Below are 25,576 nucleotides of genomic sequence, written 5' to 3'. Positions count from 1 at the left end.
TGTGGCCTGTAATACGAGCAAAAAATTAAAACATAGATCGTCCTCGTCAAACTGAACAACAAACAGCGACTTAAAATAATGGGGTCTTTGAATTTTCCCTCTTTCATACAAATTAAATACTGCTATCAATGTACGCCATCCTAGAACACAACTGACGTCGCCTGTCACGCTACAAACATCAAGCATTTTGCTTTACATTGCTTCTGCGAATAAACTTAAAAGTGTAATAAAAATTAATAAAACTAATTCTTTTTATAAGTCGCTGAACTAATGTTATTCAGTTTGAAGAGGACAATCTTTGTTTTAATTTTTTGCTCGTATTACAGGCGACACCCGGTATAATAACAAGTACAAGCAAAGTATGCTTATTTAACAGTTGTCGTTTATAGTCTCTATTAGATAATTCGAAGCGACCGAGATGGTCAAAAATATCGATACATGAACTCTAATACCCTAATAATAAAGTGCATGTTACCGACTTTTGACCACCTTGGCCGCTCCGTGATTATCTGGTGGCGACTCAAAGTCAAAGTCAAAATATCTTTATTCAATTTAGGCTAAGTATAACAATCACTTATGAATGTCAAAAAAAATCTACCACCGGCTCGGAAAAACGTCTGTTGAGAAGAATCCGGCAAGAAACTCAACGAGGTATATTTGTATACATCACAAGTATTTAACACAACTTTATTTTTAACACAGTAGGTTCGCTATTTGAAGGGATCGCTAATGCGGATCGGAATTATTTCCAAATATCCCTGTCCATGATATAATCATTAACTTTATAATACGCCTTTGATATTAATGTCTTCTTGACAATAGATCTACATTTTGTATCCGTTTCATTTATAATATTTTTTGGACTGTACATACTTGATGATTTGAATTGATTTGATATAGTAATTACTGTATGGGTTATCCACCTACAGGGTGTAATTTTGAACGTGATCCAAAATTAGTGTGTCTAGCTTAGCTAATGCATTTGTCGAAATTAGTCACATAAAATTTACCGGTTTCCATACATTATTGAAATTCAATCACGAAATTGATGTATTGAAACAGCAACATTATTCTGAGTAATTTCGACAAATGAGTAAATACATGTCCAGTCCAGCATTAACTGAGCTAGAAGTAGAAATACTAATTTTGGATCACGTCAAAAATATTCATGCATATTAAGTTTTAAACTTTCGTGATTTTCACTCATAGTCAAAAAACCACAAACAGGACTTATCACGCTAAAACACACGAGAAATATTTACCTCGACGTTTCGACCACATTACAGCGGCCGTGGTTACGAGTAGACTGAAGTGTGGGTTGTCAAGTCTGCTTAGCAGCGCACTTGATCACAAATAGTACCGGCACTCGTATCTCGAACTCGCCTCGACTCGTGTTTTCGCGTGATGAGTCTTGTGGTATTTTTGTTGGGACCCTGGATATTGTTGTTAATTGGTGTCAATTGTCCCGTGATACTTTCTGTATTCAATTCCACTGGCACCTGTTTCACGGAGCGAAGCCACGGGTAGAAGGTAGTGGTTTCCTAGGAGTCACTTGTTATCGAAAACTCTGACCCTCGCCGTCGCTCGTGGCGGCGCCGGCTACGCTCGTTACCGTGTGTAGCGCGCCGCGGCGCCACCGCCCGCACGGCACGACACGTCACTCACGTCAGCGCCATCATCATCGCAGCCTGTACGTTCCACCGTTGACCACAAGCCTCTCAGAATGAAAAGGCTTGGGCTGGGCTTGTAACCAATTCAATGAGGGCTATTGCGTATCAATTCGACGCTAGAGGCGCTAGTGTAGCGTGAGGTCTCCGAAATGTCAAACCTTGTAGTTTTTGGGTGAGCTACGCGGGTTTATTTATAATTAGAATAATTTTGTGAATATTTAGCATTACCTGAAATTAATTATGGCAATTATGCGTTACGGGGCAATGAATGTCTGTGTTTTGAGACAGTTTTGTCTTTCGGAAACTTTTGTCCTCCCTTTTTTCCGAACAAAACGGGACTACGCAACACCAGTTGCTCGATATTTTTATGATATGGTTTTAAGGTGTATTAAATATGAACTCTGTTTTCACGCCCGTACAGTTAAAAACCTCACGCAACAGTGGCGCCATCTAGAAAGGCAAAGAACGATAGCCCTCATTCATTTAATTTAGACCGAATTGATAATAATGAACTAAAATAATTACTTTGCTCACCCGCGACTTTACGATAGCTAAGTTTATGCAAGGTATGCGTGTTCATGCAGTTCCTCCACCTCCACACTGTTAGAATCAAATCATTCTTTATTAGACTCGGATTCGTATGAAGTGTTACATTATTGCGGCAAGGGGTTTCGTCTCGATGTTCTAGATGGCATGGAGATAATTAGGTACAATAGTATGGGGTCTATTACTAGACTATTAGGTAATGAGCTGTACCACTACCATCAGTTTACAGTGACCGTACTCGATAGCGACGGCGTAAATTATTTGTAGAGGCGCTGTACAATTCTCCATACAAATAATTTACGCCGTCGCTATCGAGTACATACCACAGATAAATTTAGTATCATCTCCTTTGCTGCGGCCTGGATCTAATTTCAGCAATGGCAGTTAATAAAACACGCCTTGACAGTAAGGAAATAAAAATTCAAGGTAGTTTTATAGGAGGATTAAAATTAATTAATGATAATAATAATCTATTTATTTGCATAGAATATGGTTACATAATATTATTATGGTTGTTATAGGTATACAATTTGATGTCCAGGCATATTCTGCTGTACATGCAACATACAAATATCAAATATTTATATCTTGATTATGAAAACAAGTAGCACCTGTGAGTGTGGTCCTTAGAATGACTCAAACCCATAAACAACCGTCACAGCATCGCCCCGTCTCGTCCTCGACAACGGGCACGGACCTCGCCCACGGCGTACAATTTGAACAAGCCCCAATTCTTGGTATGTTTAACAGAAATTCCCTTTGAATGTAGCGAAAAAGTTAATAAGGTCTTGTCTTGTCATGTTGTTATAGCGAGAGCTTCATTTGTATGGTACGAGAACATCGCACCGGTATTCTTACATTGCTGCATGTACTTCTGTGGTTTTATAAGTGATCTAACATTGCCGGGAATGTAGTACGACTCTCTTCATAATTCACGTTATCTTAAAATGTGGATGCCAAAAGGTATTAACTATTAACGTATAGATTTAATGTGGACTATTCTAAGTACATATATATTCGTACCTACTTAGTTATAATTTGTGAGGCTATATCATAAATATAAACGGTTATTTAACGAGACTAATATAGACGGGAGTATCATTTAATTTCGTCTAAAAAGCAGCTGGTCTATGTAGTAAATGGTCTAAGTAGTAACTGGTGTAAAATTCATCGAAAATTGAAATATGGATGAACAAAAAAAAAACAGAAAAAGAGACCAGAGCTGGGAATCGAACCCAGGTCCTCAGTATTCCGTGCTGCGTGCCATACCCCTACACCACCACTGGACAGGAGTCTAGGCACAAATTTCTCCCATGCACCAATGCAGTTTTACTTGTTACTAAAATCGATGACATGGTTTCTAAGAACAGATCTTCGTATGCCTTATAGTTTAAGATTTTCCCAAACTGACCGATCTAAATGAGGCACTCTGGTACCCTTTTTGCGTCGGAGTTTAAAAATAATAATGGTCTCTAAAATTATAACCATGTACACCCAAGGAGTTTAATACATGAGCCATCATGGAACCATTTCACAATAAACGTCAGTGACATCGCATTAATTAACAAGGAAAATCGTAACTAATGACTTTTCCTTTGAAAAAGCTCCGGTTACTCATGAAATAAAGTCATTGACCGTACATAATGTAATCACCAATACTTTGGTATCTTACTCTTATTTTGTACATAGAAAATATTAAACGACTAATTCGTAACCATGTTTAACTAAAATAAACGCCAATTCTATTCATAACCAAAACTGTAAAATTTAATAGAATTTTGGACTTTTCTAAGCTGTAATATTTGTTTCAGACGCTGAGCGCTGCGCCCGCGCCGCCTGCCGCCAGTAAAGGCAAGTAATTTAATGTACCATCAGCCAAATAAGTGGTCTATCAATTTTTAAACAAGTTCCTATCAAATGAATATGTCGCTGAAGTCGAAATTTTAAGTTGACAGACACGTCTATTGGCATTATTGTTTTATGACATGCAAACTCCGACTCGCACTTGGCCAGTTTTACCTTACGGCACTAGACTGACTGTTTGGAACAAAACGCGCGGCGAATCAATCATCAATATTTACTTTGACACAACCCCTGTCACGGACGTCAACAAACTTAGTCAAACCGTCGGCGACAACGTCACGTCACTTAAAGTCAAGAGGGATAATCAAACATAATGCACAGCAGCGTAAGGTTGATATTCCACCCATCTTCTTTTGCAGTTAGTGCTCCTTGCCTGCCCCCCGACGAGGTTCATAAAACCGCACTGTGAACCAATTTTGTACGCCGTTTTGATGTAAGAAACATGCAGTCTATAGATAGATATCGATGATTCCATAGTAGAAACAAATTAGTTCCTTATTCCTCCAGCAATCCAAAATAACAAAACATGCCCCTGGGCTAATAAAAAGCTAGTAAATCAATCCCCCATGTAACAAGTTCCAAAATCCGGGTTACCCTTCCGTTGCCATTTAGTTGCAGGTACCGGAACCGGCGGATCGATCCGGGGCCGGGGTCTCATTAATTGATCCACAAATCACTGGTTCAGCGCTAACTGCATGCATAACAGTTAAATTTGAACCTTTGCTCGTGTGGCTAACCATGTGGTCCTTGTAGGTGGTGGTTAGTGTAGGTACCTCCCATAGACGTATAGAGGGGTGTTTTTTTTTTCTCATCCAACCCTATTACCCTACCTATTCCCAACCGCAATGACACATACTTTCCTACGTGTTGTCTATTTGTACTTAATACTATTGTTGTGTCTTGTGTTGTGAATAAATGTATTTTCTTTCTTTCTTTCTTTCTTTCTTCTTTCTTTCTTTCTATCGTTCGATAGGTCTTTTAAAACCATTAGGGGTTTGCTAAGACGATTTTTCGATTCATTGATTTTTTGCGAAAAATTCAACTTTAAAATCGCGGGAATTTTGCGGGAAATCAGCATAGTCCCCGCGGGATAGGGATAAACGAATTCTTCGCAGATGAAGTCGCAGGCAAAAGCTAGGTAGTGCATAATTACTTTTACTTTTATTATATTTTTGCTGGCGTTTTTTTGTCGGGGGTTTTTATAGAGATAGGTATTGAACTATGAAATGAAAACGATTTACCGCGTTGGTTAGTTTTTTTTTCTATCAGCAACAAATCAAACAAAACAACTTGCCGGTTTGTTTTTTATTACCGGCGCTCACGATATAAAAACACGTTTGTTCTTAATTATCCCTCAAATTGCTGATTTGACGATGGCGGACTGTACAATAGCCCGCGGCCGTACAGTCAGTAAAAAACTCTAATTAACTAAAAAAACAGCCGCCACGAAACGTTGATGGAAAGAAAATATTGCGCGGTAGAAACTTGCCTTACTACGAAGTGCGAAATTCGAACGTCGTGTCTTTCCGTCCCGCTCACGCTTATGTTATTTGAAATGAGAGTGAGAGCGACGGTACGATACGAACCTCGATTTTCGAACTTCGGAGTAGGCCCTCAGTCGCGAACAGTGCCGTTTATTGTAGGGGATGGTGGAAACTTTAGTTGTCTCTAGCTTACGTCCCACGCTGGGCACAGGTCTCCTATCAGAACGAGAGGGCCTGGCCCATGTCCCAGATCCTTTACAATACAATACAATGACTCTTTATTGTACACCAGAAATAGTAAGCGATACAGAAAACAGGTATACAGAAAGACTCCAAAAAACAATCTTAATTTGATTTCTTAATAGCGACATCTCTTGTCCGGGTGAGCGGTTAGTTCCGAAGGAGCGTTGACGTCTCTCGATGAGAGCTAAAACATAGATGTCGCTAATGTCGATGCTTAAGTGACTAAGAACGAAAAAAGCAGGCTGAAATGAGACTCTAGACTGTCCAGTGGTGGCGTAGGGGTATGGCACGCAGCACGGAATGCTGAGGACCTGGGTTCGATTCCCAGCGCTGGTCTCTTTTTCTGATTTTTTTCTGTGCATCCATGTTTCAGTTCGTATTTTAATTACAAGGCCTTATCGCTTAAGAGCGATCTCTCCCAGGCATTTTTTTACAGAAAGAAGGAAGGACTAGCTTACAGCAGGTGGTGCATCAACGTAGATCAGAAAATCAAAACGCAACAAAAATACACATACATACCGGGTGTGGCATGTGATGTAATCGTCCTCGTCAAACTCAACAACATTAGTTCAGCGACTTTTAAAAATAATTGAATTGAATTTTCCTTTTTTCATACAAAATAAATACTGCTATCAATGTACGCCATCCTAGAACACAACTGACGTCGCCTGTCACGCTACAAACATTTTTTTAATAATTACGATGGGACAATGAACTGAAATAATTTCTTTGCTCACCCGCGACCTTATGATAGCTACGTTTATGCAAGATATGTGTGTTCATGCAGTTCCTCCACCTCCACACTGTAAGAACACACACAAATCACACAAACCCATCTATCACCACCACCACACTACAATGACGCGTTTCGAACTCAACCAGAGCTCATCTTCAGAGCAACCGTTCACCATGCTACCAGATGGTTAGACTCCACAGCACACCTAACATGCATAGCATGGTGAACTAAATACATTGTTTTTTATAGAATCTACCCAAGTCTAAATCTTCCGAAAATCGTCTAATTTCTAAAATTATACAACAGCTCAAGGCTGCATGTTTAGCACGGTCCTGCAGGACGCGGAAAGGGCGGACTGCGATGAATAAATCTCCTCCGGCCGTGCTTGGCCTGCGGGGTTACCAGACGGAGACACCATTTTGTTTGAAACCTCAAAATGGCGTCTTATTGGTGATTTTACGTCAAAAGAAACATAAAATACATGAAAATAACTTTTAACCCCGGTCCAAAAAGGTGTTGTAAATTATAACATAAGTTTTACATAAATGTCTGTATGTCTGTGTCTGTTTTTAGTATTTGTTGTTATAGCGGCAACAGAAATACATAATCTGTGAAAATGTCAAGTGTCTAACTATCACGGTTCATGAGATACAGCCTGGTAATACACGGACGGACAGCGGTGTCTTAGTAATTGGGTCCCGTTTTCACCCTTTATTGAAATTCAAATTCAAAAACCCCCTTTTCACCCTTGAGGTACGGAACCCTAAAAACGCATCCACAGATATTGACGCCAAACTTTAAACACCCTTCCTTTTTTCGGCGGGGGTTAAAAAGTTATATTTTAAGCTGTTTTCAGTTTCCTCTTTACCCTGGCCTCCCTGCCCTCGTTTAGATGGTTAGATTAACTGATGGAGAGGGGGGGGGGGGATAAATGCAGATTCACTGGGATTTGCGTATGAAACGCTGATAAGGCTTTTTGTACAAATTGGCTTGCTCTTCTATTTTCTAGCGTTGTGTGTGGTCTTCATCACTACATTTAACGCAATTTTGCAGGTGGTAGGACCTTGTGCAAGGTCCGCCCGGATTGCTACCACCATCTTGCTCGCTAATCCTGCCGTGAAGCAGCAGTGCTTGCACTGTTGTGTTTCGGCGTGGAGAGTAAGACAGCCGGTGAAATTACTGGCACTTGAGGTATCCCATCTTAGGCCTGTAGGTTGGCAACGCATCTGCAATCCCCCTGGTGTTGCAGATGTTTATGGGCGGTGGTGATCTCTTACCATCAGGGACCCAGTTGCTCGTTTGCTAATTTTGCTATCGTGTCGAATAAAAAATTATAATAATAAAGAGTTTGAGTTAGAGGACTAGTCTTAAGCCGTGGCTTTGCTCATATAGCCGTTTTAGTTTGGCATTCAAATTAAACTATTATAAAATCCGGGATACGGCTGCGTTTTCACCAATAATGTGCGTGTGTTGCAAATAATGTGTTTTTCTTGAACCAGTACAAACGCTTCATTCACCTCGTCTGGCGCCGCTCAGCTGTTTCCACCAGAGCTTGGCTTGGATTATACATCTTTGGTGAACGCCCTGACCACTGGTAGCTTGGGCCCTGCCCCGCTACCGGCGGCAAACTAGGTTAGGTTTTTATAATATATTTTATTTAGTTTGTACTTTTTTTAACGCCCGACGCAAAAAGAGGGGTGTTATAAGTTTGACCGCTGTTGTCTAAGTGTCTGTCTGTGGCACCGTAGCTCTTAAAAGACCGATTTGAATGCGTTTTTTTTTATTTGATGGTTATTAGACTGTTTTATAAAAATTGGCTCCGCCGTTTTTGACATTTTGAACTTTGAAGTGATCAAGTCGGGGGCTCCCCAACTTTTTTTTGGTTAGGTTATGTATTTTACATTTTATAATTATTACAAAAACCTAAACTTATCTTAACGCAAACACATCACACACAAACTTACGCACTTGTATTAGTAAGGTTAATAATATAAGCGAAGATATTTAACATGTAACATGTTAATGAGCAGAGTCTCGAAGGGTCGACCCATTATTACAATGAATATTTATCCGCAAACAAGCAGTCAAATGCTGATTTAGGGCCGGTGGTACTACGAAACCACGGTTATATGCGGTGTTTATTTTCTGTTAAATTTGGTACAGTATCACTTCGTCTAAAAAGTAGCTGGTACCAAGTGGTCTAGGAAGCAACTGGTCTGATGGGATAGGGATAAAATGTCGAAATAACAACCGTTGGGCGTAGTCATGAAATTTGGTATGTAGGTAGCTGGACGTCTGGAAAAACACATAGGCTACTTTTTATTCCGATATTTCCACGGGATAGGGATAAAATCTTGAAATTTTAACCGCTGGGTTTAGGTCATGAAATTTTGTACAATTATTCTTAACACGACCTCAATGAAGATCACGATATAAATCTTGGGAATTCCTCGAGGAATTTTGTAAAATACCTACCAGATTTAATAGTTTACGCGTGCGAAGCCGCGGGTAAACTCTAGTTTGATCATAACTTATCTATTCTCGTCTACTTTACTGGCTATAGTTTAACTGTTAGTTAGCAGACAGTTAGCCGCAGTACAGCCGGCCCCATCCACTATTAATTACGCTTACAGATGAATATTTGATGTGCAATTAGTTGGGTGTTGCTAAGGTGAACGGCGCTCCGACCAAGATGGCTGGCTGTGAACACATCATCGTAAAGCTGCATCCAAGAAAGGGAAAATATAATAGGGATAGAATACATAGAATATAATAATAATAAAATATAAATAAAAATGTATACTTATTTCCAAACTACACTCAGCGGCACAAAATTTGGCTCTCTCATTACCTATTATATACAAAATTACCTATTTCTACACACACATACACACACACACACACACACACACACACACACATATTTAAAATAGATTGCACAGTGTTTTGTAATTGTTGTTTTTTTTTTCGCTCTTTTAATTACTTTTCTTTTTAATATGTATTAATTACGGCCACCCCTGCCAAAGGGTCTGGGCTGAAAACCAGCGCTGGAAACTCGAGCCAGCATTTGCTGAGACCGGCACCCATCGTCAAGGTGTAGACCTATTTTGTACCTAATTATAATATGCGTATTTTGTATCCACTTGTTTATACTATGGCAATAAAGAGTTTTATTATTATTATTTTATTTAATTTTTTAATTTTAGTTTTTAAAAATTTTGCTTTTATTTTCCTAACTTAATATTAAGTATAAATTGTAACACATTGTGCATGTAAATGTTACATTTGATGGAGGAGCGGTGTCTCCTGACACAGGTATCTTAATACTTAAAAGGAGGCACCAACCTGTAACCTGCTAAATTGAGTAAGATACTGAATAAACTATTTTTCATTTTCATTTTTCATATTATTATTATATTTGAGGGCTAGATTTTTTGCCGCTCAGTATAATTAGACTCATTAGAAGAAGAATGATGAGATGAAGCGACTCACAGGTCCGTACACGAGGATCTAACGTTAGTCTAACAGGGCACGCATTCGTTATCAGCATTTGACCGCCACCGCAGTAAACAGGCGCTCGGCTCCGGGCCGAAGCGGCTCGGGCGCGCTCGGCCGGCCGCCGGGAAATCAAGGCGCCGACGGCGCGGGCCACGGGAGGGGGGCGGGTTCAATAAATTCAAATTAAATAAATAAATACACTTGACAATTGGCCTAGTCCCAAACTAAGCAAAGCTTGTACTATGGATAGCAGACAACAACGGATGAACATATTTATATAAATAAATAAATATCATGGGGCACTTGACACCACTTGACCTAGTCCCAAATTCTTAAGCAAAGCTTGTACTATAGATACTAGGCAACAGATAAAAATACTTACATAGATAAATACATACTTAAATACATATTAAAACATCCAAGACCCGAGAACAAACATTCGTGCTATTCACACAGAACTTCACATACAGAATTCAAATCATTTATTCAGTAAATAGGTCGCAACGGGCACTTTTACGCGTCATTTTTTTAACTACCAGCGCTTTCGGAAAGACCATCATCGCCATGAAGAATGCGCCGCAAGAAACTTGGCAGAAAGTGAAACTAATATTATTTAATACGAGAGTGACAGGGACGGTACGAGACGGACTTCGATTTTCGAATCTCGTAGTAGCCCCCCTGGCTTAAAATCGTGATTTGAACCTTTTAGTAATCTAAATCTAAATCTTTTAGTAATCTATGTATTTATCAATATGTCTCACGAGACAATATGTAACAATATAATGTGACCTTAATAATATGTAATTTTTCTGCTTACGTCAATAAGCCAAAGGTTAAGAATACCGGGAAGCTTCAAGTTCCATCTTGCAAACCGGTCAAACCCAAAAGGTCGTTTCTGGGAAATTGTATAGGTTAGTTCTTTTTGTCTTTTTTTAACTGTTAATTTCATGCCTATATTGCCAAATACATGTCCAAAGTGACAAAAATATGTATACACGATATACATATTTTTTTTACTTTAACCGTATCGATATCTTTGCACTTGATGTATGTATAGTTTTTACATAAATAATTATACTAGGTTACTTAGGTACGTTTTTATAACAAAATTAAAAAAATATAACTAATCGATCAAAACAGTTACAAAATTAAAATCTATTGTCATTAAGATAGTAATAAATATTTAAGGTTTATTATAAAATTAGTGAGTATATCATTGATGTTTGGAAAAAATTGTGATACGCATTGACGATACTGTATTAAAAATATTGTGTTATACTTGTATGTATGTATGTAAACTCTTTATTGTACAAAATAAGTAAACAAACACAGATGACAAACAATGAAATATATGTACAAAGGCAAAGGCGAACTTGTGTTGTGTTGTGGACTTGTGATGTAAGTCATTGAGTTTCTTGCCGAGTACTTCTCAACAGGTTTTTCCAAACCGGTGGTAAATTTTTGAAATTCATAAGAGCTTTTTATAGGCTAAGTAAATTGAATAAATATATTTTGACTTTGAATTTGAAAAAGAATACCAACCCGCTGGCTCTCTTGCCATGCGCCGACGCCTGCGGTGTAAAATTCATGGTACACATATAACTTACCAGCCCTGCTTTCGGCAAGAACGTGTTCAACACAAACACGGCGCTGGATGTACCTGGGTGACAGAGCTCACGCGCGGGGCCCTTCGAGGTAGTACATTTGCCAAAAATGTATCGTGTAAAAACAAATATGTTTGAAACATCTAAACTTGAAACAGTGAAAAAATCACATTTTTAAGTAATTTAACGCAATTGAAAGATATAGTCATCATGTTTGCTTAAATGCTCACTAGGAAGCTCATACTAAGCCTGTACCTGTAATGTAACATTCACTAGAATGTGCATTACAAGTGAACGCTCAAGCTTAGACATTTTGTTCGGTAGTCTTATTACCAAGTAGACCATTTACCTAGAGGTAGAAGGCATGCAATCACTTAGGCATTTTGCTTTGTAGGCATAATATTTAGGCATTTTGTTTTGTAGGCATAATATTTAGGCATTTTGTTTTGTAGGCATAATATTTAGGCAATTTTTTGTAGGCAAAATATTTAGGCATTTTGTTTTGTAGGCATAATATTTAGGCAATTTGCTTTGTAGGCAAAATATTTAGGCATTTTGTTTTGTAGGCATAATATTTAGGCATTTTGATTTGTAGGCAACTAGTTCATACAGAGATCGGACAAAATGTGCATCATTACTCGCAACAACATGGACATGACTCCAAAGATTGATTAATTAATTTCTTACCTGTATTTTAATTTTTATACTTCAAGCAAGACGGAAATAAATTAAACACAGAGTTAGATTTCACCTGTCCCGTTGTCTGTCTATCTGTCTGTAATCAAATCTTGCAAGTTAAATAAGACCAATTTTCAGTAGTTTTATTGACTTGAAATTTGATACACTTATGTCAATTGCATGGCAATACAATAATCTGGTGACATCCTGGTAGTCCAGCCAGGATCGTCTCCGCAGGACGGAACTCTTCAACGGTTAATGGCTTCGACTTGAAATTTGGTATGCAAATGTAGTTTGGCTGACAATACAAGTACAGTGAACAAAAAGAACAGTCAGCAAAAAAGCTTCTATTAAAAATGAAATTTTTAGCAAAAACTTATTATCTAAATTTTCCGTGGTAAGTTTATTCCTTTTCACATTTACCTTAATAAATCTACACAATAAATCTCTGTTTAATTTATTCATGACTGTCTTGCGAAGTATACAAACTAAATAACAGGTAAGAAATCAATACGGAATATTACGTAAAACTCTACACAGGGGGCGACTAAAGTAGCACAAACAGTAAACAACGTCAGTTCTCTTTATAGTTTGTCGCCATGACAGACCATGACATATTTATTAGTAACAAAATAACATGATATTTACGTCGATAGTAACGATAGAGCTATATTTAAATAAATAAATATCATGGGACACTTGACACCAATTGACCTAGTCCCAAACTAAGCAAAGCTTGTACTATGGGTACTAGGCAACAGATAAAAATACTTATATAGATAAATACTTACTTAAATACAAATTAAACGTCCAACAGTCGATAACAAACATTCGTATTATTCATAAAAATATATGCCCCGGCCGGAAATCAATCCGGGGACCTTAAACGAAGCTTCAAGTTCTCTAACCACTTGGCCGTCCGCTCGTCAAAAAACTTAAAAGTTTCCAAAAAAAATAATTTAAATAATACGATTTTTAAAGGAGGATTCAAAAGACATTTAAGACATTCAAAAAATTGTGTCAAACACTGTATTATTTTTCAAATAAACTTATTTTATTTTTGATTACGACGGTTTGTGCTAGTGCTGCATTCTGGTGGCAGAACATTGCAGTAATATTCCCTATTCATTAAACTTTCATGTCCACGTTATTGCGAGTAATGATGTATAGTAATAGAAGCATATCAGCACCTTTACGCGTGCAAAGCTGCGCATAAACATTAGTTATATTAAGTAAGAGAGATTATTTGTTTGCCGTGATGGTTTGTGTTTACCAAAAGCCCCAGGCAGTGCCCTCATACAAACAATCCAAAAAGAATACCGCGTTCGTTCCATTAGCTGTATTACCTGTTTCTGACAATTACAAGGTTCGTTAAGTAGAGAAAAATTGTTTTTGCGAAAAAAAACAATGATAACCTTATTTGCTATTCCTGTGTCGGATTTAATTATTCTTGACGTGTGTTTACTCGCAGCTTCGCTACGCTTTTGATCCAGCAGTTGAATTTAAATTTGAAAATCCTATACTTAATATTATAAATGTAAAAGATTGTAAGTGAGTGAGTATGTTTGTTACTTCTTCACGCTGAAACGGCTGGACGGATTTGAATGAAATTTGGTAAAAAGTTAGTTTATAACCTGAATTAAAACATAAAGTACTTTTTATCCCGATATTCCCACGGGATAGGGACACAAGATACAATATCTAAATAACAACCGCTGGGCTTAGAGTCATGAAATTTGGTATGTAACATCTGGGAACATCGGGATAAAAAGTGGTTGTTATACCAGACGTCTAATTATTCACATACCAAATTTTATCTAAATCTTCCAGCTGTTTTAGCCTGTAGGATTAAAAATTTCTGCCCCACGAGCTGCGCGCGCGACGACCTGCTGCTGCACGTGCCCCCCCCCCCGTGCGCTGTATTACGACTATTATGGGTAAAATACTATTCTAAAATAAATGTGTAACCAACTTATAACCAAACTGTAAAGCACTTGTTTTGCCACTGTATCAATTTTTTTTAATACTATTAAGCAAGATTCTATGTCTTGCCACCATCAACTTTTTGGTCACCACGAATACAACCTTTTTGCCTGCCTACCACAAATGTGTGAACCAAAGGTCATGAATAAGGTGACGCCGAGCGTATGGGAGCGCCGCGCGAGCCACGTCTTTGGGAATTCGAGGACAGTTAGCAAAAAAGAGAGGGCATTGCAACTCTGTCACACCAATGCTTCATTATCATCAACTGTGGTGGGGGGAGGGGTATTCCTTCGTCTTAGGCTGCGTTTCAACCAGAGATGATTATTATTATTCTTTTAATGTATTTAAAAAAAAAAGTAGTGTTCCGTACCTCAAAAGGAAAAAACGGAACCCTTATAGGATCACTTTGTTGCCTGTCTGTCTGTCTGTCAAGACTTTTTTCTCAGGAACGCGAGGAGGTATCAAGCTGAAATTTATATCAAATACTCAGGTCTACTGTCCCTTGGAGCTGTGAAAAAATCAAACTTCTAAGCCAACGCAATCAAAAGGTACAGCCGTTTATGCTGTATTTTCGACGCTCGCAAGGGAATCAAAACCTACAGGGTACTCTCCGTGAACCGCCGTGAACTCAGAATCTTGTGGTACGAAGCAACGTCTTATAGCACAGATAATGAAAAAATGGCGAAAAGCATAAATTTTTAGTTACATCGTATAATAAAAATATTTGTACGAGTCCGACTCGCATATGGCCGGTTTTTTTGTTTTGAAAAAATGACTTTCTGCCAAGTTTCTTGTGGTGCATTCTTCTTGGCAAGGTAGTTTATAAAAATGAGATAAAAAAGTGCACATTGCGGCGTATTTACTGAATAAATGATTTGAGTTTTCGAATTTGAATTTGAAGTGCGAGGATGTGTTGCGACGAATCTATCCTCGCACAGCAGAGCTCTGGTGGAAACAGCTGAGCGGCGCCAGGCGAGGCAAATGAAGCGTTCCTATTGGCTCATGAAATACACATTCTTCGCAACATCCTCGCACATCTCATAAGAAAAATTGAAAATCATAGCCTTTCATGTCGGACTGTCTCTATCAATTAACCATCTCAAATGATTAAGATGGGTGTTTTGGGTTCATTTTGTATTTTATATTTCAATTCCAAATTATTTGTTACTTTTACGGTCATCCCGTAAAACCCATATCAAAAATACAAACTGATATTTTCAATATTTCAGTTTGTATTTTCGATATGGGTTTTACGGGATGACCGTAAAAGTAACAAAAAATTTGGAATTGAAATAAAAAATAAAAAAAAGATTCCAAAACACCCATCTTAATTTGATTGTTTAATAACGACATCTCTTGTCCGGTTGAGCGGTTAGTTCTAATGGGGTGCTGAAAGTTTCTCGATGAGGGCTAAAGCATAGATGTCGCTAGTGTCGCTGCTTAAGTGATTAAATAAGAAAACAAACAAGCTGAGATATGTGGTGCATAGGAGAAATTCGTGTCTGTATCACTGCCCAGTGGTGGTGTAGTGGTATAACACGTGGCACGGAATGCCGAGGATCTGGGTTCAATTCCCAGCGCTGGTCTTATTTTTCTGGTTTCTCTTCTATATTTCAGTTTGTATTTTCGATATCTAAAATGATCTCACACTGCGTACACTTTGCTTAGGAGACGGAATCTTCTAACACTGAATACTCATAAATACCTGCAAATTTGTACAGAACCCTCGGTGCGCGAAGCCAACTCGCACTTGGCCGGTTTATTTAAAGAAAAAACACATGTCCAATCTTTTCTGACAATGTAACCGACTAAATAAATAGATATTTTTTTGAACTAGAAAAGTACCCTAAGTAAATGTAAAAGTTTTCCTTTTTTTCTTTTTCTGCCGACGGTAGCGCCACGCGCGTGACAATCCGTCTGTTTGTCCATTATTAAACACGTTCCGCCAGGACACGTGTCTGTGCGTACGTACTTATTATATCGTATATGCGGAACCACAGACATACCGAGATAGTCTCGGTAAAGCGCATAGTGTGTGCCACAGAAAACTGATAATAAGAGTATGTACAGTCGAACCAACTAAATTGTGACCCACTGTGGGAACTTTTCGTACAAAAAGTCATAGCGACATCGCATTGCCCGACATCGACATCGACGACGACACGCACATCACGACGACATCGTGAGAGTAGCGGGAAACCGGTGGATGCAAGTGGCGAGTTGTCGTTCATTGTGGCGTTCTAAGGGGGAGGCCTTTGTCCAGCAGTGGACGTCTTCGGGCTGATGATGATGATGATGATGATTGCCCGACAAGAGAATTTATTGTGAGATAGATTTATGATGAGATGATATTGTGAGAGTTATCTACGATGGGCCAGGAAATTAATGGGTCGACTGTTCTAGCTTGATGCCCGCGACTCTGTCCGCGTACAATTCGTTTAACGCTATCCCGCGGGAACTATGCAATTTTCCGGGGTAAAAACTATTCGATACCCTTTCGCGGGACTCAAACTATCTATATACTGAATTTCATCTAAATCGGTTCAGCGGTTTAGAGGTGATGAGATAATGAACCGATTTTGATAAAACATGTCTAAGATCCATCGCTAGAAAACCAGCTTTTAAATTAAAAAAACTGCATTCAAATTGGTCCACCCGTTTAAGAACTACGGTGCCACAGACAGACACACAGACACACATAGCGGTCAAACTTATAACACCCCTCTTTTTGCGTCGGGGGTTAAAAACAAACAGACTACAAACTTTCACATTTTTAATATTAGTGAGATTCTGATAAGATAATAGTGAGAGCCAAAAACCCAAAGCTTTCCTCTTTATAATTTTAGTATATAGATAAACTAACCAACAGAAAGTTGGGAAACCCCTGACTTTGTCACTTCAAAGTTCGATATCTCAAAACGGCTGAACCGCTTTTGATAAAACATATCTAAGAACCATCGCTAGAAAACCTGCTTTGAAATAAAAAAAAAACTGCATTCAAATCGGTCTACCCGTTTAAGAGCTATGCCATTAGAAGGATTTTTTCTAAATTCCCACGGGACAAACTGACTTATTTTCTCCACGAGAGAAAGGCTGTAGGATGAAGCTAGTTAGCGATACGACAGCGCCCGCGCGGCTCGCGCTTGACCGTCTGCCCTGTAATTATTAAAGCGAGTACATTGTTTTTCAAAGCACTTTTTGTTCCTTTCATTTTTCAGTTGATTTTCAGCTGCTCTGTTATAGAAATTGAAACAATTTCGCTGTTTTGTTTTAATTAAAAAAAGAGGTCAAGTGCGAGTCGTAATCGGGCTTGAATGGTTTTGGTTAGTACAGTTGCCTGTATAAGGCTCAGTTTCCAACAGAGGTGTGCGAGTGTTGCGAGGAATATTCTTTTCATGAACCAATATAGGAACGCTTCATTTCAGGTTGCTTATTTCTACTTTGCTACTTAAGCAGCAGCACTAGCGTCATCTATATGGCGTCGACAGACGTCACACTCTTTCGGAACCAACCGCTCACCCAGACAAGAGATGTCGCTACTAAGCAATCAAATTATGATTGGTTTTTTGGAGTATTTTTTGTTTCAACTCCAAATTTGTTACTTTTACGGGTATCCCGTGAAACCATATCGAAAATACAAACTGAGACTTGGATGCACAGTAAATTCATCATCTCTTGTCTGGGTGAGCGGTTGGTTCCGAAAGAGTGTGACAGATAACTGTTTTGTGGTATTATTGTCGGTCGGTCCGATGATCCTTTGTTTGAGACGCCATAGCTCAAGCCACTGGCCATCACGGCTGTTTTTCACGGTTCCGGTTGCAAATATTGATTTCTGTTGGGCACTAGATGGCACTAGTCGTATATTTGCACATTGCGCTGTTTCCGACAGATGGCGTTGTACGCTTCTTGATTTATCACGATAATGCAGTCAGCAGTGGTCATAAAATATTCAGAGCTGTGCGAGTATTTTGGGGAATGAGTATGCCAAATGTCGGACCTACCATATCGACGACCGGGTGGCCCACTGGATAGAACCTGGCTATGAAGCTTGGGGTCCCGGGTTCGATGGCCGGTCGGGGCAGATTTTTGTATGTAAAGTACGAATGTTTGATCTCGAGTCCTAGGTGTAGGTATTAGGTATAATACAAACAATATGTTATATGTTATTTTCGTTTTATGTTTGATTTAATATAAATAATTTTGTATTTATTTTCTCTCTTTTGAGTATTTGCGGGTGGTAGGACCTAGTGCAGGGTCCGTCCGGATCGCTACCACCATCTTACTCGTTAATCCTACCGCCAAGCAGCAGTGCTTCCGGTGAGGAGAGTAAGACAGCCGGTGAAATTACTGGCACAAGAGGCATTTTATCTTAGCCCTCTAGATTGGTAACGCACCTGCAATCCCTCTGGTGTTGCGGGTGTAAATGGGCAGTGGTGATCACTTACGATCAGGTGACCCATTTGCTCGTTTAACTTCCTTTGACATAAATAAATAAAAAAAATAAAAATAAATAAATAATTTCTGTTTTTTCTCTTTACCGCGCGTAATTTTCACTGTCTGCAGGTCCTTATATAACGACTTGTCTTCTCTTAACTAGGTTAGCTGGAAAAGATCCCTTTTTAGGGATAAGCTCGCCTTTGTTCTCCCTTTTGTATATTTGTATTTTTATGTGCAATAAGAGTTTACATACATACATACATACTTTGATTCATGAGCCACTATGCAACCATATCACAGTAAATGAACAAAGAAAATCGTAATGACTTTACCTTTGAAAAGGTTCCATGGTAGCTCATGAATAAAAGTCCTTGGCCGTACAAAGAAGTAGCTTATTTATGCGAGTAGAATCGAACCTTGAATTAAACCTTAGGCCAAGGACATCCTGTAAAAAAATCAGACCAACTTTCTCATTCTAAAAAAAGGTTTGTGCCCAACTGTGGGACGTGTATGTGCCTCTAGGGCCAATTGCTTACGGTAAAGAATCGTTGTCTTGTATTTTTAAGGAGAAACGTTTAGAAACAGAAGATTTGCCGAATCAAACTGAAGTAAGAGCGGTTGTATAATAATTTATGTAGAATCGTTTTCGAGTACAAGGAGTTCAACATTAACTTTTCCGTTCATTTTCTTCTGTAAATTTACTTTCTCGTCCCAATGATACTATGATAATATTGGATATGTATAGGGATTTAGTACAGAATCTGGTTGCTATTTAACCTGCGTCATTGAAACCATGTGGGATAATGTAAGATGCTGTAATCTAGTTCTTTCTTTCTGTAAAAAGGAGTTGCTTGGAAGAAATCGCTCTTAAGCGCAAACACATATCATTGTCAGGTAGTTATAAAAAAAACACAAAAGGATCATCAAAATAATGTACGCAAAAAATACATAATATATAATTAGTGCTCGAATTACGATAAAATGTTCTCCACAAATAAAATTTACAAGGTTGCATTAGAATTAAATTAAAAATAATAATAATAATAAATAATAAATTCATTTATTTCGGGCAACTTGGCCCATACAATAAATACCTTACAGACTAACATACATATTTATAATCAATATTCAAAACTAATTTGGTGACAAAACGGCGTGACCCCGTTGAGTCACCGTCCCCGACGTCGCATTCATCTGCGGCATGGTGCCCCGGAACCGCCGGAACACGACAAATGTGATAATAATATCACATTTGGATCGGTCACTACAGGAAAGTCTAAAACTATAAGACATATATAAAATCTGTTCTTAAGTTATTATTATCGATTATAGTGACAAGTAAAACCGCATATATAGATTAGTTAAAAAAAGCTTGTACTTAGTTAGGTAATCTAAATTCTGATTATAATCTAATAAAAAATCTTACCCTGTCATATTGAAAAACAAAACTTATAAATTGTAAAGATTTTTTAAAATATACTGACCGGCAAAAAATCTGGCCCTCGAAAATGTATGCAGAAATAGGTCATTTTGTATGTAGACTGGGCCAAATTTTGTGCCGCTGAGTGTATCTAGTGAGTCATCACCGCTTGATCTAGATAAAAATGCAATCGGATCCTGTACTAATTCTCGTTACTGTATCAATCGAACAGTATAATTAACTTTAAATTAATTTACTGTGCCCAGTTATACTATAATTGTAAAAAAAACTGTTTTATAGTTTTGAGATCTGTTTCTTAGTAGTACTCACGGTAAGTATAGGCTTTGGCAGCCTTTTCGTGTGGTAGAGCCTTACTGTAACCACTTGCTGGCTGCAGTACGAATGGGCCGGCTCGACCGGGTTAGTACCACACTCCCACAGAATACCGGCGTGAAATAGTAGTTTTTCTACTGCGTTTCGTACGGTGAGTGGGAGATACGGAGGTCCAAATCCCCTCCCCCCTTTAGCCCCCCTTTTTTGCGGGCAACGCACTCGCAGTCCTAATAATGCGGTAGGTGTTCATGGGTGGCGGTGATCACTTACCATCAGGTGAACCGCATGCTAGTTTGCCAGCTATTTTAAATTAAAAAAAAATAGTTTTTTTGCACGTAACCCTGCAAAACTGTTTACAAACATATCGTAAATACAAACTGGAAAAAGAGACCAGCGCTGGGAATCGAACCCAGGTCCTCGGCATTCCGTGCTGCGTGCCATACCCCTACACTACCACTGGACAGGAGTACAGACACGAGTATGATTTTCGATATTGTTTTATGGGATGACCGTAAAAGTAACAGGAATTGAAATAAAAAATACAAAAAGACTGAATAACCAATCATAGTTTACAAACAGTTCAGTTCAGTTGTTGTGTTCGTGGAGCGATCTCTTCCAGGCTCCCTCTAAAGTAGGCAGAAGTAAGGAATACAAACAAACACCCAAGACCTCTGTATAATAAACATTCATATTTATCATAATATAAATTGCCCGACACGGGGACCAAACCCGCAACCGCTAGCTTCACAAGCGGTCACTAACAAATTAGATATCCAGTCGTCAATATATGGCGTTATTTTTACAATGAATAATTGATTCTCGAAAGACACCGAGCTTCACTCAGTCGACCATGCAGTATCTCAAACTTCAAGTCAATTTAGCTTCGTAGCGCTGCTAAGTGGCAGCTACGCCGTGCTACGACGTAGAGCGTCTACGCGTCGCAGTTTGATGTGAAACGCAATTTATAACCGACTGCCCGAAGTAGGGTTATTGACACGAATGCCAGAAGAAGCGAGCGTACGTACAGTCAACCATTTGATTCTTTAGGCCACCACAGAACCTTGGCGTGAAACAAGCATGTAAGCAAGAATGCAAGCAAGCATGCAAGTTATTAAGTTTAAATATTTATCACTTTTACAAAATTCCCGTGGGAATTCCCGATATTACATAGTGGTTTTCATTAACGTTGCATTATAAACAACCATCCCAAATTTACTCTAAGCTCAGCGGTTGCTATTTCGAGATTTTATCCCTATCCCATATGAATATCGAGTTAAAAAGTAGCCTATGTTTTATTCCAGATGTTCAGCTATCTATTATATTATCATACCAAATTTCATTTAAATCCGTTCAGCCGTTTAAGCGTGAAGGAGTAACAAACATACTCACTCACTCACAAACTTTCGCGATGATATGGTTCCATGGTGGCCCAGGAATGACAGTAGTTGACTGTATGTGTGTATGTCATCATCTCAGCCATAGGACCTCCCCCATATAGACCTCCAGTTAGCTTCGGTTAGAATTGGATTGTATCCACGGTGAACCCGCGGCTTTAACTAGATCATCCGTCCGTCTCCTTGGTGGACGTCCTACGCAACGCTTGCCGCACGGTCTACATTCGAGAACTTTTCGGCCCCAACGGCCATCCGTCCCGTTCTCTCTAAATGTGTTAGATAGTAATCGAAGAGCAATTAAATATCAGCCAAAAATAAAAAGCCAAATTAAGATTAAATTAAAAAAATACAAAAATTAATCTAATAATTAATGGAATAATTTAAATGCCAATGTGACAAATAATATGATTATAAAATCCAAATTATAAATTATAATGTCGTAAATAAAATAAACCAAAAACAATGCGGTAGGCACTGAACAAGGCACAAAGATATTCTGAAGATGGTGGTGGATGGATTTTGGTGGTAGGACCTTGTGCAAGGTCCGCCCGGATTGCTACCACCATCTTGCTCGCTAATCCTGCCGTGAAGCAGGAGTGCATGCACTGTTGTGTTTCGGCGTGGAGAGTAAGACAGCCGGTGAACCCCCTGGTCTTGCAAATGTCTATGGGCGGTGGTGATCTCTTACCATCAGGAGACCCACTTGCTCGTTTGCCATCCAGTTGAATAAAAAAAAAGATCGGAAATAAGAGCGTAAAATAACACATAACAGTGCGTATGAGTAAAGGAGCATTTAAAATCAAAGTCAAAGCGTATTTGATAGACGATTTCCTTGAAGAAAATAATTAACTATCATAAAACTAAGCTTTATAATAAACTACATGATGTAATTGAATTAATAGTAGGTTGTTAAATATTATAGGGTGTGGGTAGTGGTGGTACGAGTATAGGTATAGAAACATACATAGACTGCTAAAATCATTACTCTTCCTTTGGCTTTGCCGTAGTCGAGTAAAAATAAGGAGTGTAGTTGCCAACAAACTGTTTTACTGGTTAGATTTAATGCATTTTTTGTTGAGATAAATAAAAAATAAATTAAAAAAAAACTAAAAATATCAACCCAATAATTCATATGGCTAGACTTGTGATTTTTTTAAGGATATTCTTCATGCAACGGAAACTTTATGACCCTTCGAGAATAAAGTTAATTCTCAAAATTAACTGGCCTAAAAGAAACGTGAGTAAAGTCATGGGAAAACGTTAGTGCAAATAACTTTCAAATCAAAATTAAATTATAATGATATGAAAATTATCATAAGTGAAACATTCACAATATATCCACAAAAGTTAAAACATAACCAATTCATTAAACAGAATCGATGAAAAAAACTAACGTAGTGCTCCAGTAATTAAATTTACTAACATTTTGCCAAGCCAAATTTCCAAGCGTGCGGGTAAGAGACGGCGCTCTGTGGGGGAGCGGGACGGCTATACCGAGAGAGCTTCGCCCAATCAATGCATACAGCCTTCCTGCAGAGCCTCAGTGTGCCGTTAACCCGCGAGGAGCGTACACGCCCTTTAAAAAAAAAACAATAAAAACCAAAAAAAAAATCAATCGAAAATACTAATCGCGCAAAAACTAGTCCCGACTAAATCAATTGTGATTGAAAGTGGATGATTAAAAAATTGATCCGCGTCCATTGTACACGGTTCGGTTGGTTTCAGTGTTAGGTTTTAGTCCTTTAGTTTAACTAAATTGGTGTTTTTGGAGTGAATGCAGCGTCCTTTGTTCTGGCGGCGGGGTTGCAAAACTTAGTAAGTAACCAAGACAAAAGGGTGCAAGTAACCGGTTCACTGCCGCTGGTAACTAATTCAAAATTTTTTTTGGTTAGTTATGCCCTTTTGCTTTCAGCCGTGCGGCCATGTTGGAATTATGCAGCGATGCGTCGCTATTTTCAAGCGTTTTATGCTTTGACAATAGCTCCATGTCTTTAGTTGATTGAAAGACGCGTGATTGAATAACAGATTGAGGTTACACCTTTTGATTTATTATAGCATTGACATTTACGAAAATATGAAGTTAATTCTTCTACTAAAAATATAACAGCCTTAATGTTTATGCACTTTATAAATAAGCAACAAAAAAAACTTTTCAATCAATAAAAAAAATCACATTTATTTACGTTTAGCGAAAATACGTAATTTTAGTAAAATGCTAACATAAACAACCAGAAAACCGAAATTTAAAAAAAACTAGTTCGTCGTGCTACAAAAAAACTTGCCACAAAATCTAATGCTTTAAGTTTTTACCTCTGTAAAACACTCTTTCTTTCACATATTTGAATAAAAAACAAAAGTCTTGCGTGCCACGATTAAATGTTTTTCTTCCCGTCTTTCTTTGATTCTTTCTTCCGTGTTTAGAGCACAAAAACTAGTTATAATTATTGCCATTTTAAACGGCTTTTAGCAGAAATAAGTGAGACAAAGGCCAGTGTAGTGTGCCGCGACCTATATAACATACTCCCAATGCTCGCGAACAAAGAAAGCGCACACAGGTTGGCTGGTAGACGGAGCTTTGTGGCCCTATGTCCAGTTAAAACAAACCTTTTTCAATTCCCCCTCAATAATGGATTTTTTGACCCCCGACGTAAAAAGAGTGTTATTAATTTGACCGCTATAGGTGTGTGTGTGTGTGTGTGTGTGTGTGTGTGTGTGTGTGTGTGTGGCATCATAGCTTGTAAATAAATAAACGGAGTTTCATGTGGTGTTCATTAATTGAAAGCTAATTTAATGAGAATGGTTTTCAGCAATTAAGAAAAGTTAAGTGGTTTTTGAAGCATTGAACGTCGTAATTTCAATGTTGGGGATTTTTCAACTGTTCAATGTGGTTTAGGTTATACCCTGTGTATTGAATATGTGTAAATAAATGTCTCTTTCTCTCTCTCTATCTCGAATAGTTTTTTTTTTTATTATTATTAGACTGGATGGCAAACGAGCAAGTGGGTCTTCTGATGGTAAGAGATCACCGCCGCCCATAAACATCTGCAACACCAGGGGTATTGCAGATGCGTTGCCACCCTAGAGGCCTAAGATGGGATACTTCAAGTGCCAGTAATTTCACCGGCTGTCTTACTCTCCACTTCGAAACACAATCATTCACTTCAACTCTCGTGGCACTACCTATACTCGTACTACGAATACTACGAAAGTGAACATTTCTATGCCATATGAGTGTTTGTTACTTATAGCGCTAAAACTGATTTGATTTGAGCAAATAACTAGATCGTTTTATGTTTTTTATCCCGATGTTGTAATGGGATAAAAAATCCTTAAACTCAATCGCTGGGTTTATTATTTATGATTCATGAGATACGTAACTTTACTCAAGTCCATAATAATATGTATTTTTTAGATTTCTTCACGATTATTTTTGAAAAGTGGTTTCAACTTTTATTTGCTTAAAAAAGTGAAATCTAATTAGGAACCATAACTCTAACTACTTAACTAAAACATTTCGAAAACTTAGACGTGTGGGATGCGTAGAATATGGTAGAAGCCAGATAGATTCATACTTAGATGAATTTGCAAAGAACTTAACAACTTTAAGGGGTTGTTTCACCACCCATTAGTAAATTTTATTTGACGGATAAATGTGATGCCGTTTCCGTCTATTCGAACAAAACAAAC

General features: G+C 38.3%; 1 protein-coding gene across 2 annotated transcripts in view; it reads left to right on the top strand.

The window, feature by feature from the left end:
* LOC141444789 (cytotoxic granule associated RNA binding protein TIA1-like) overlaps positions 1–25,576 on the top strand; it is a 289,186-nt gene that overhangs the window by 74,385 nt on the left and 189,225 nt on the right. For both annotated transcript variants that reach the window (XM_074110436.1, XM_074110437.1), the window contains exon 2: positions 4,028–4,067. In XM_074110436.1, the coding sequence (XP_073966537.1) occupies positions 4,028–4,067 (40 nt within the window). The remainder of the gene's footprint in view (positions 1–4,027; positions 4,068–25,576) is intronic.

Source organism: Choristoneura fumiferana, chromosome 30 (genome assembly GCF_025370935.1).
Source record: "Choristoneura fumiferana chromosome 30, NRCan_CFum_1, whole genome shotgun sequence".
Classification (NCBI taxonomy): Eukaryota; Metazoa; Arthropoda; class Insecta; order Lepidoptera; family Tortricidae; genus Choristoneura; species Choristoneura fumiferana.
This window is presented reverse-complemented; position numbering and strand designations above follow the sequence as displayed.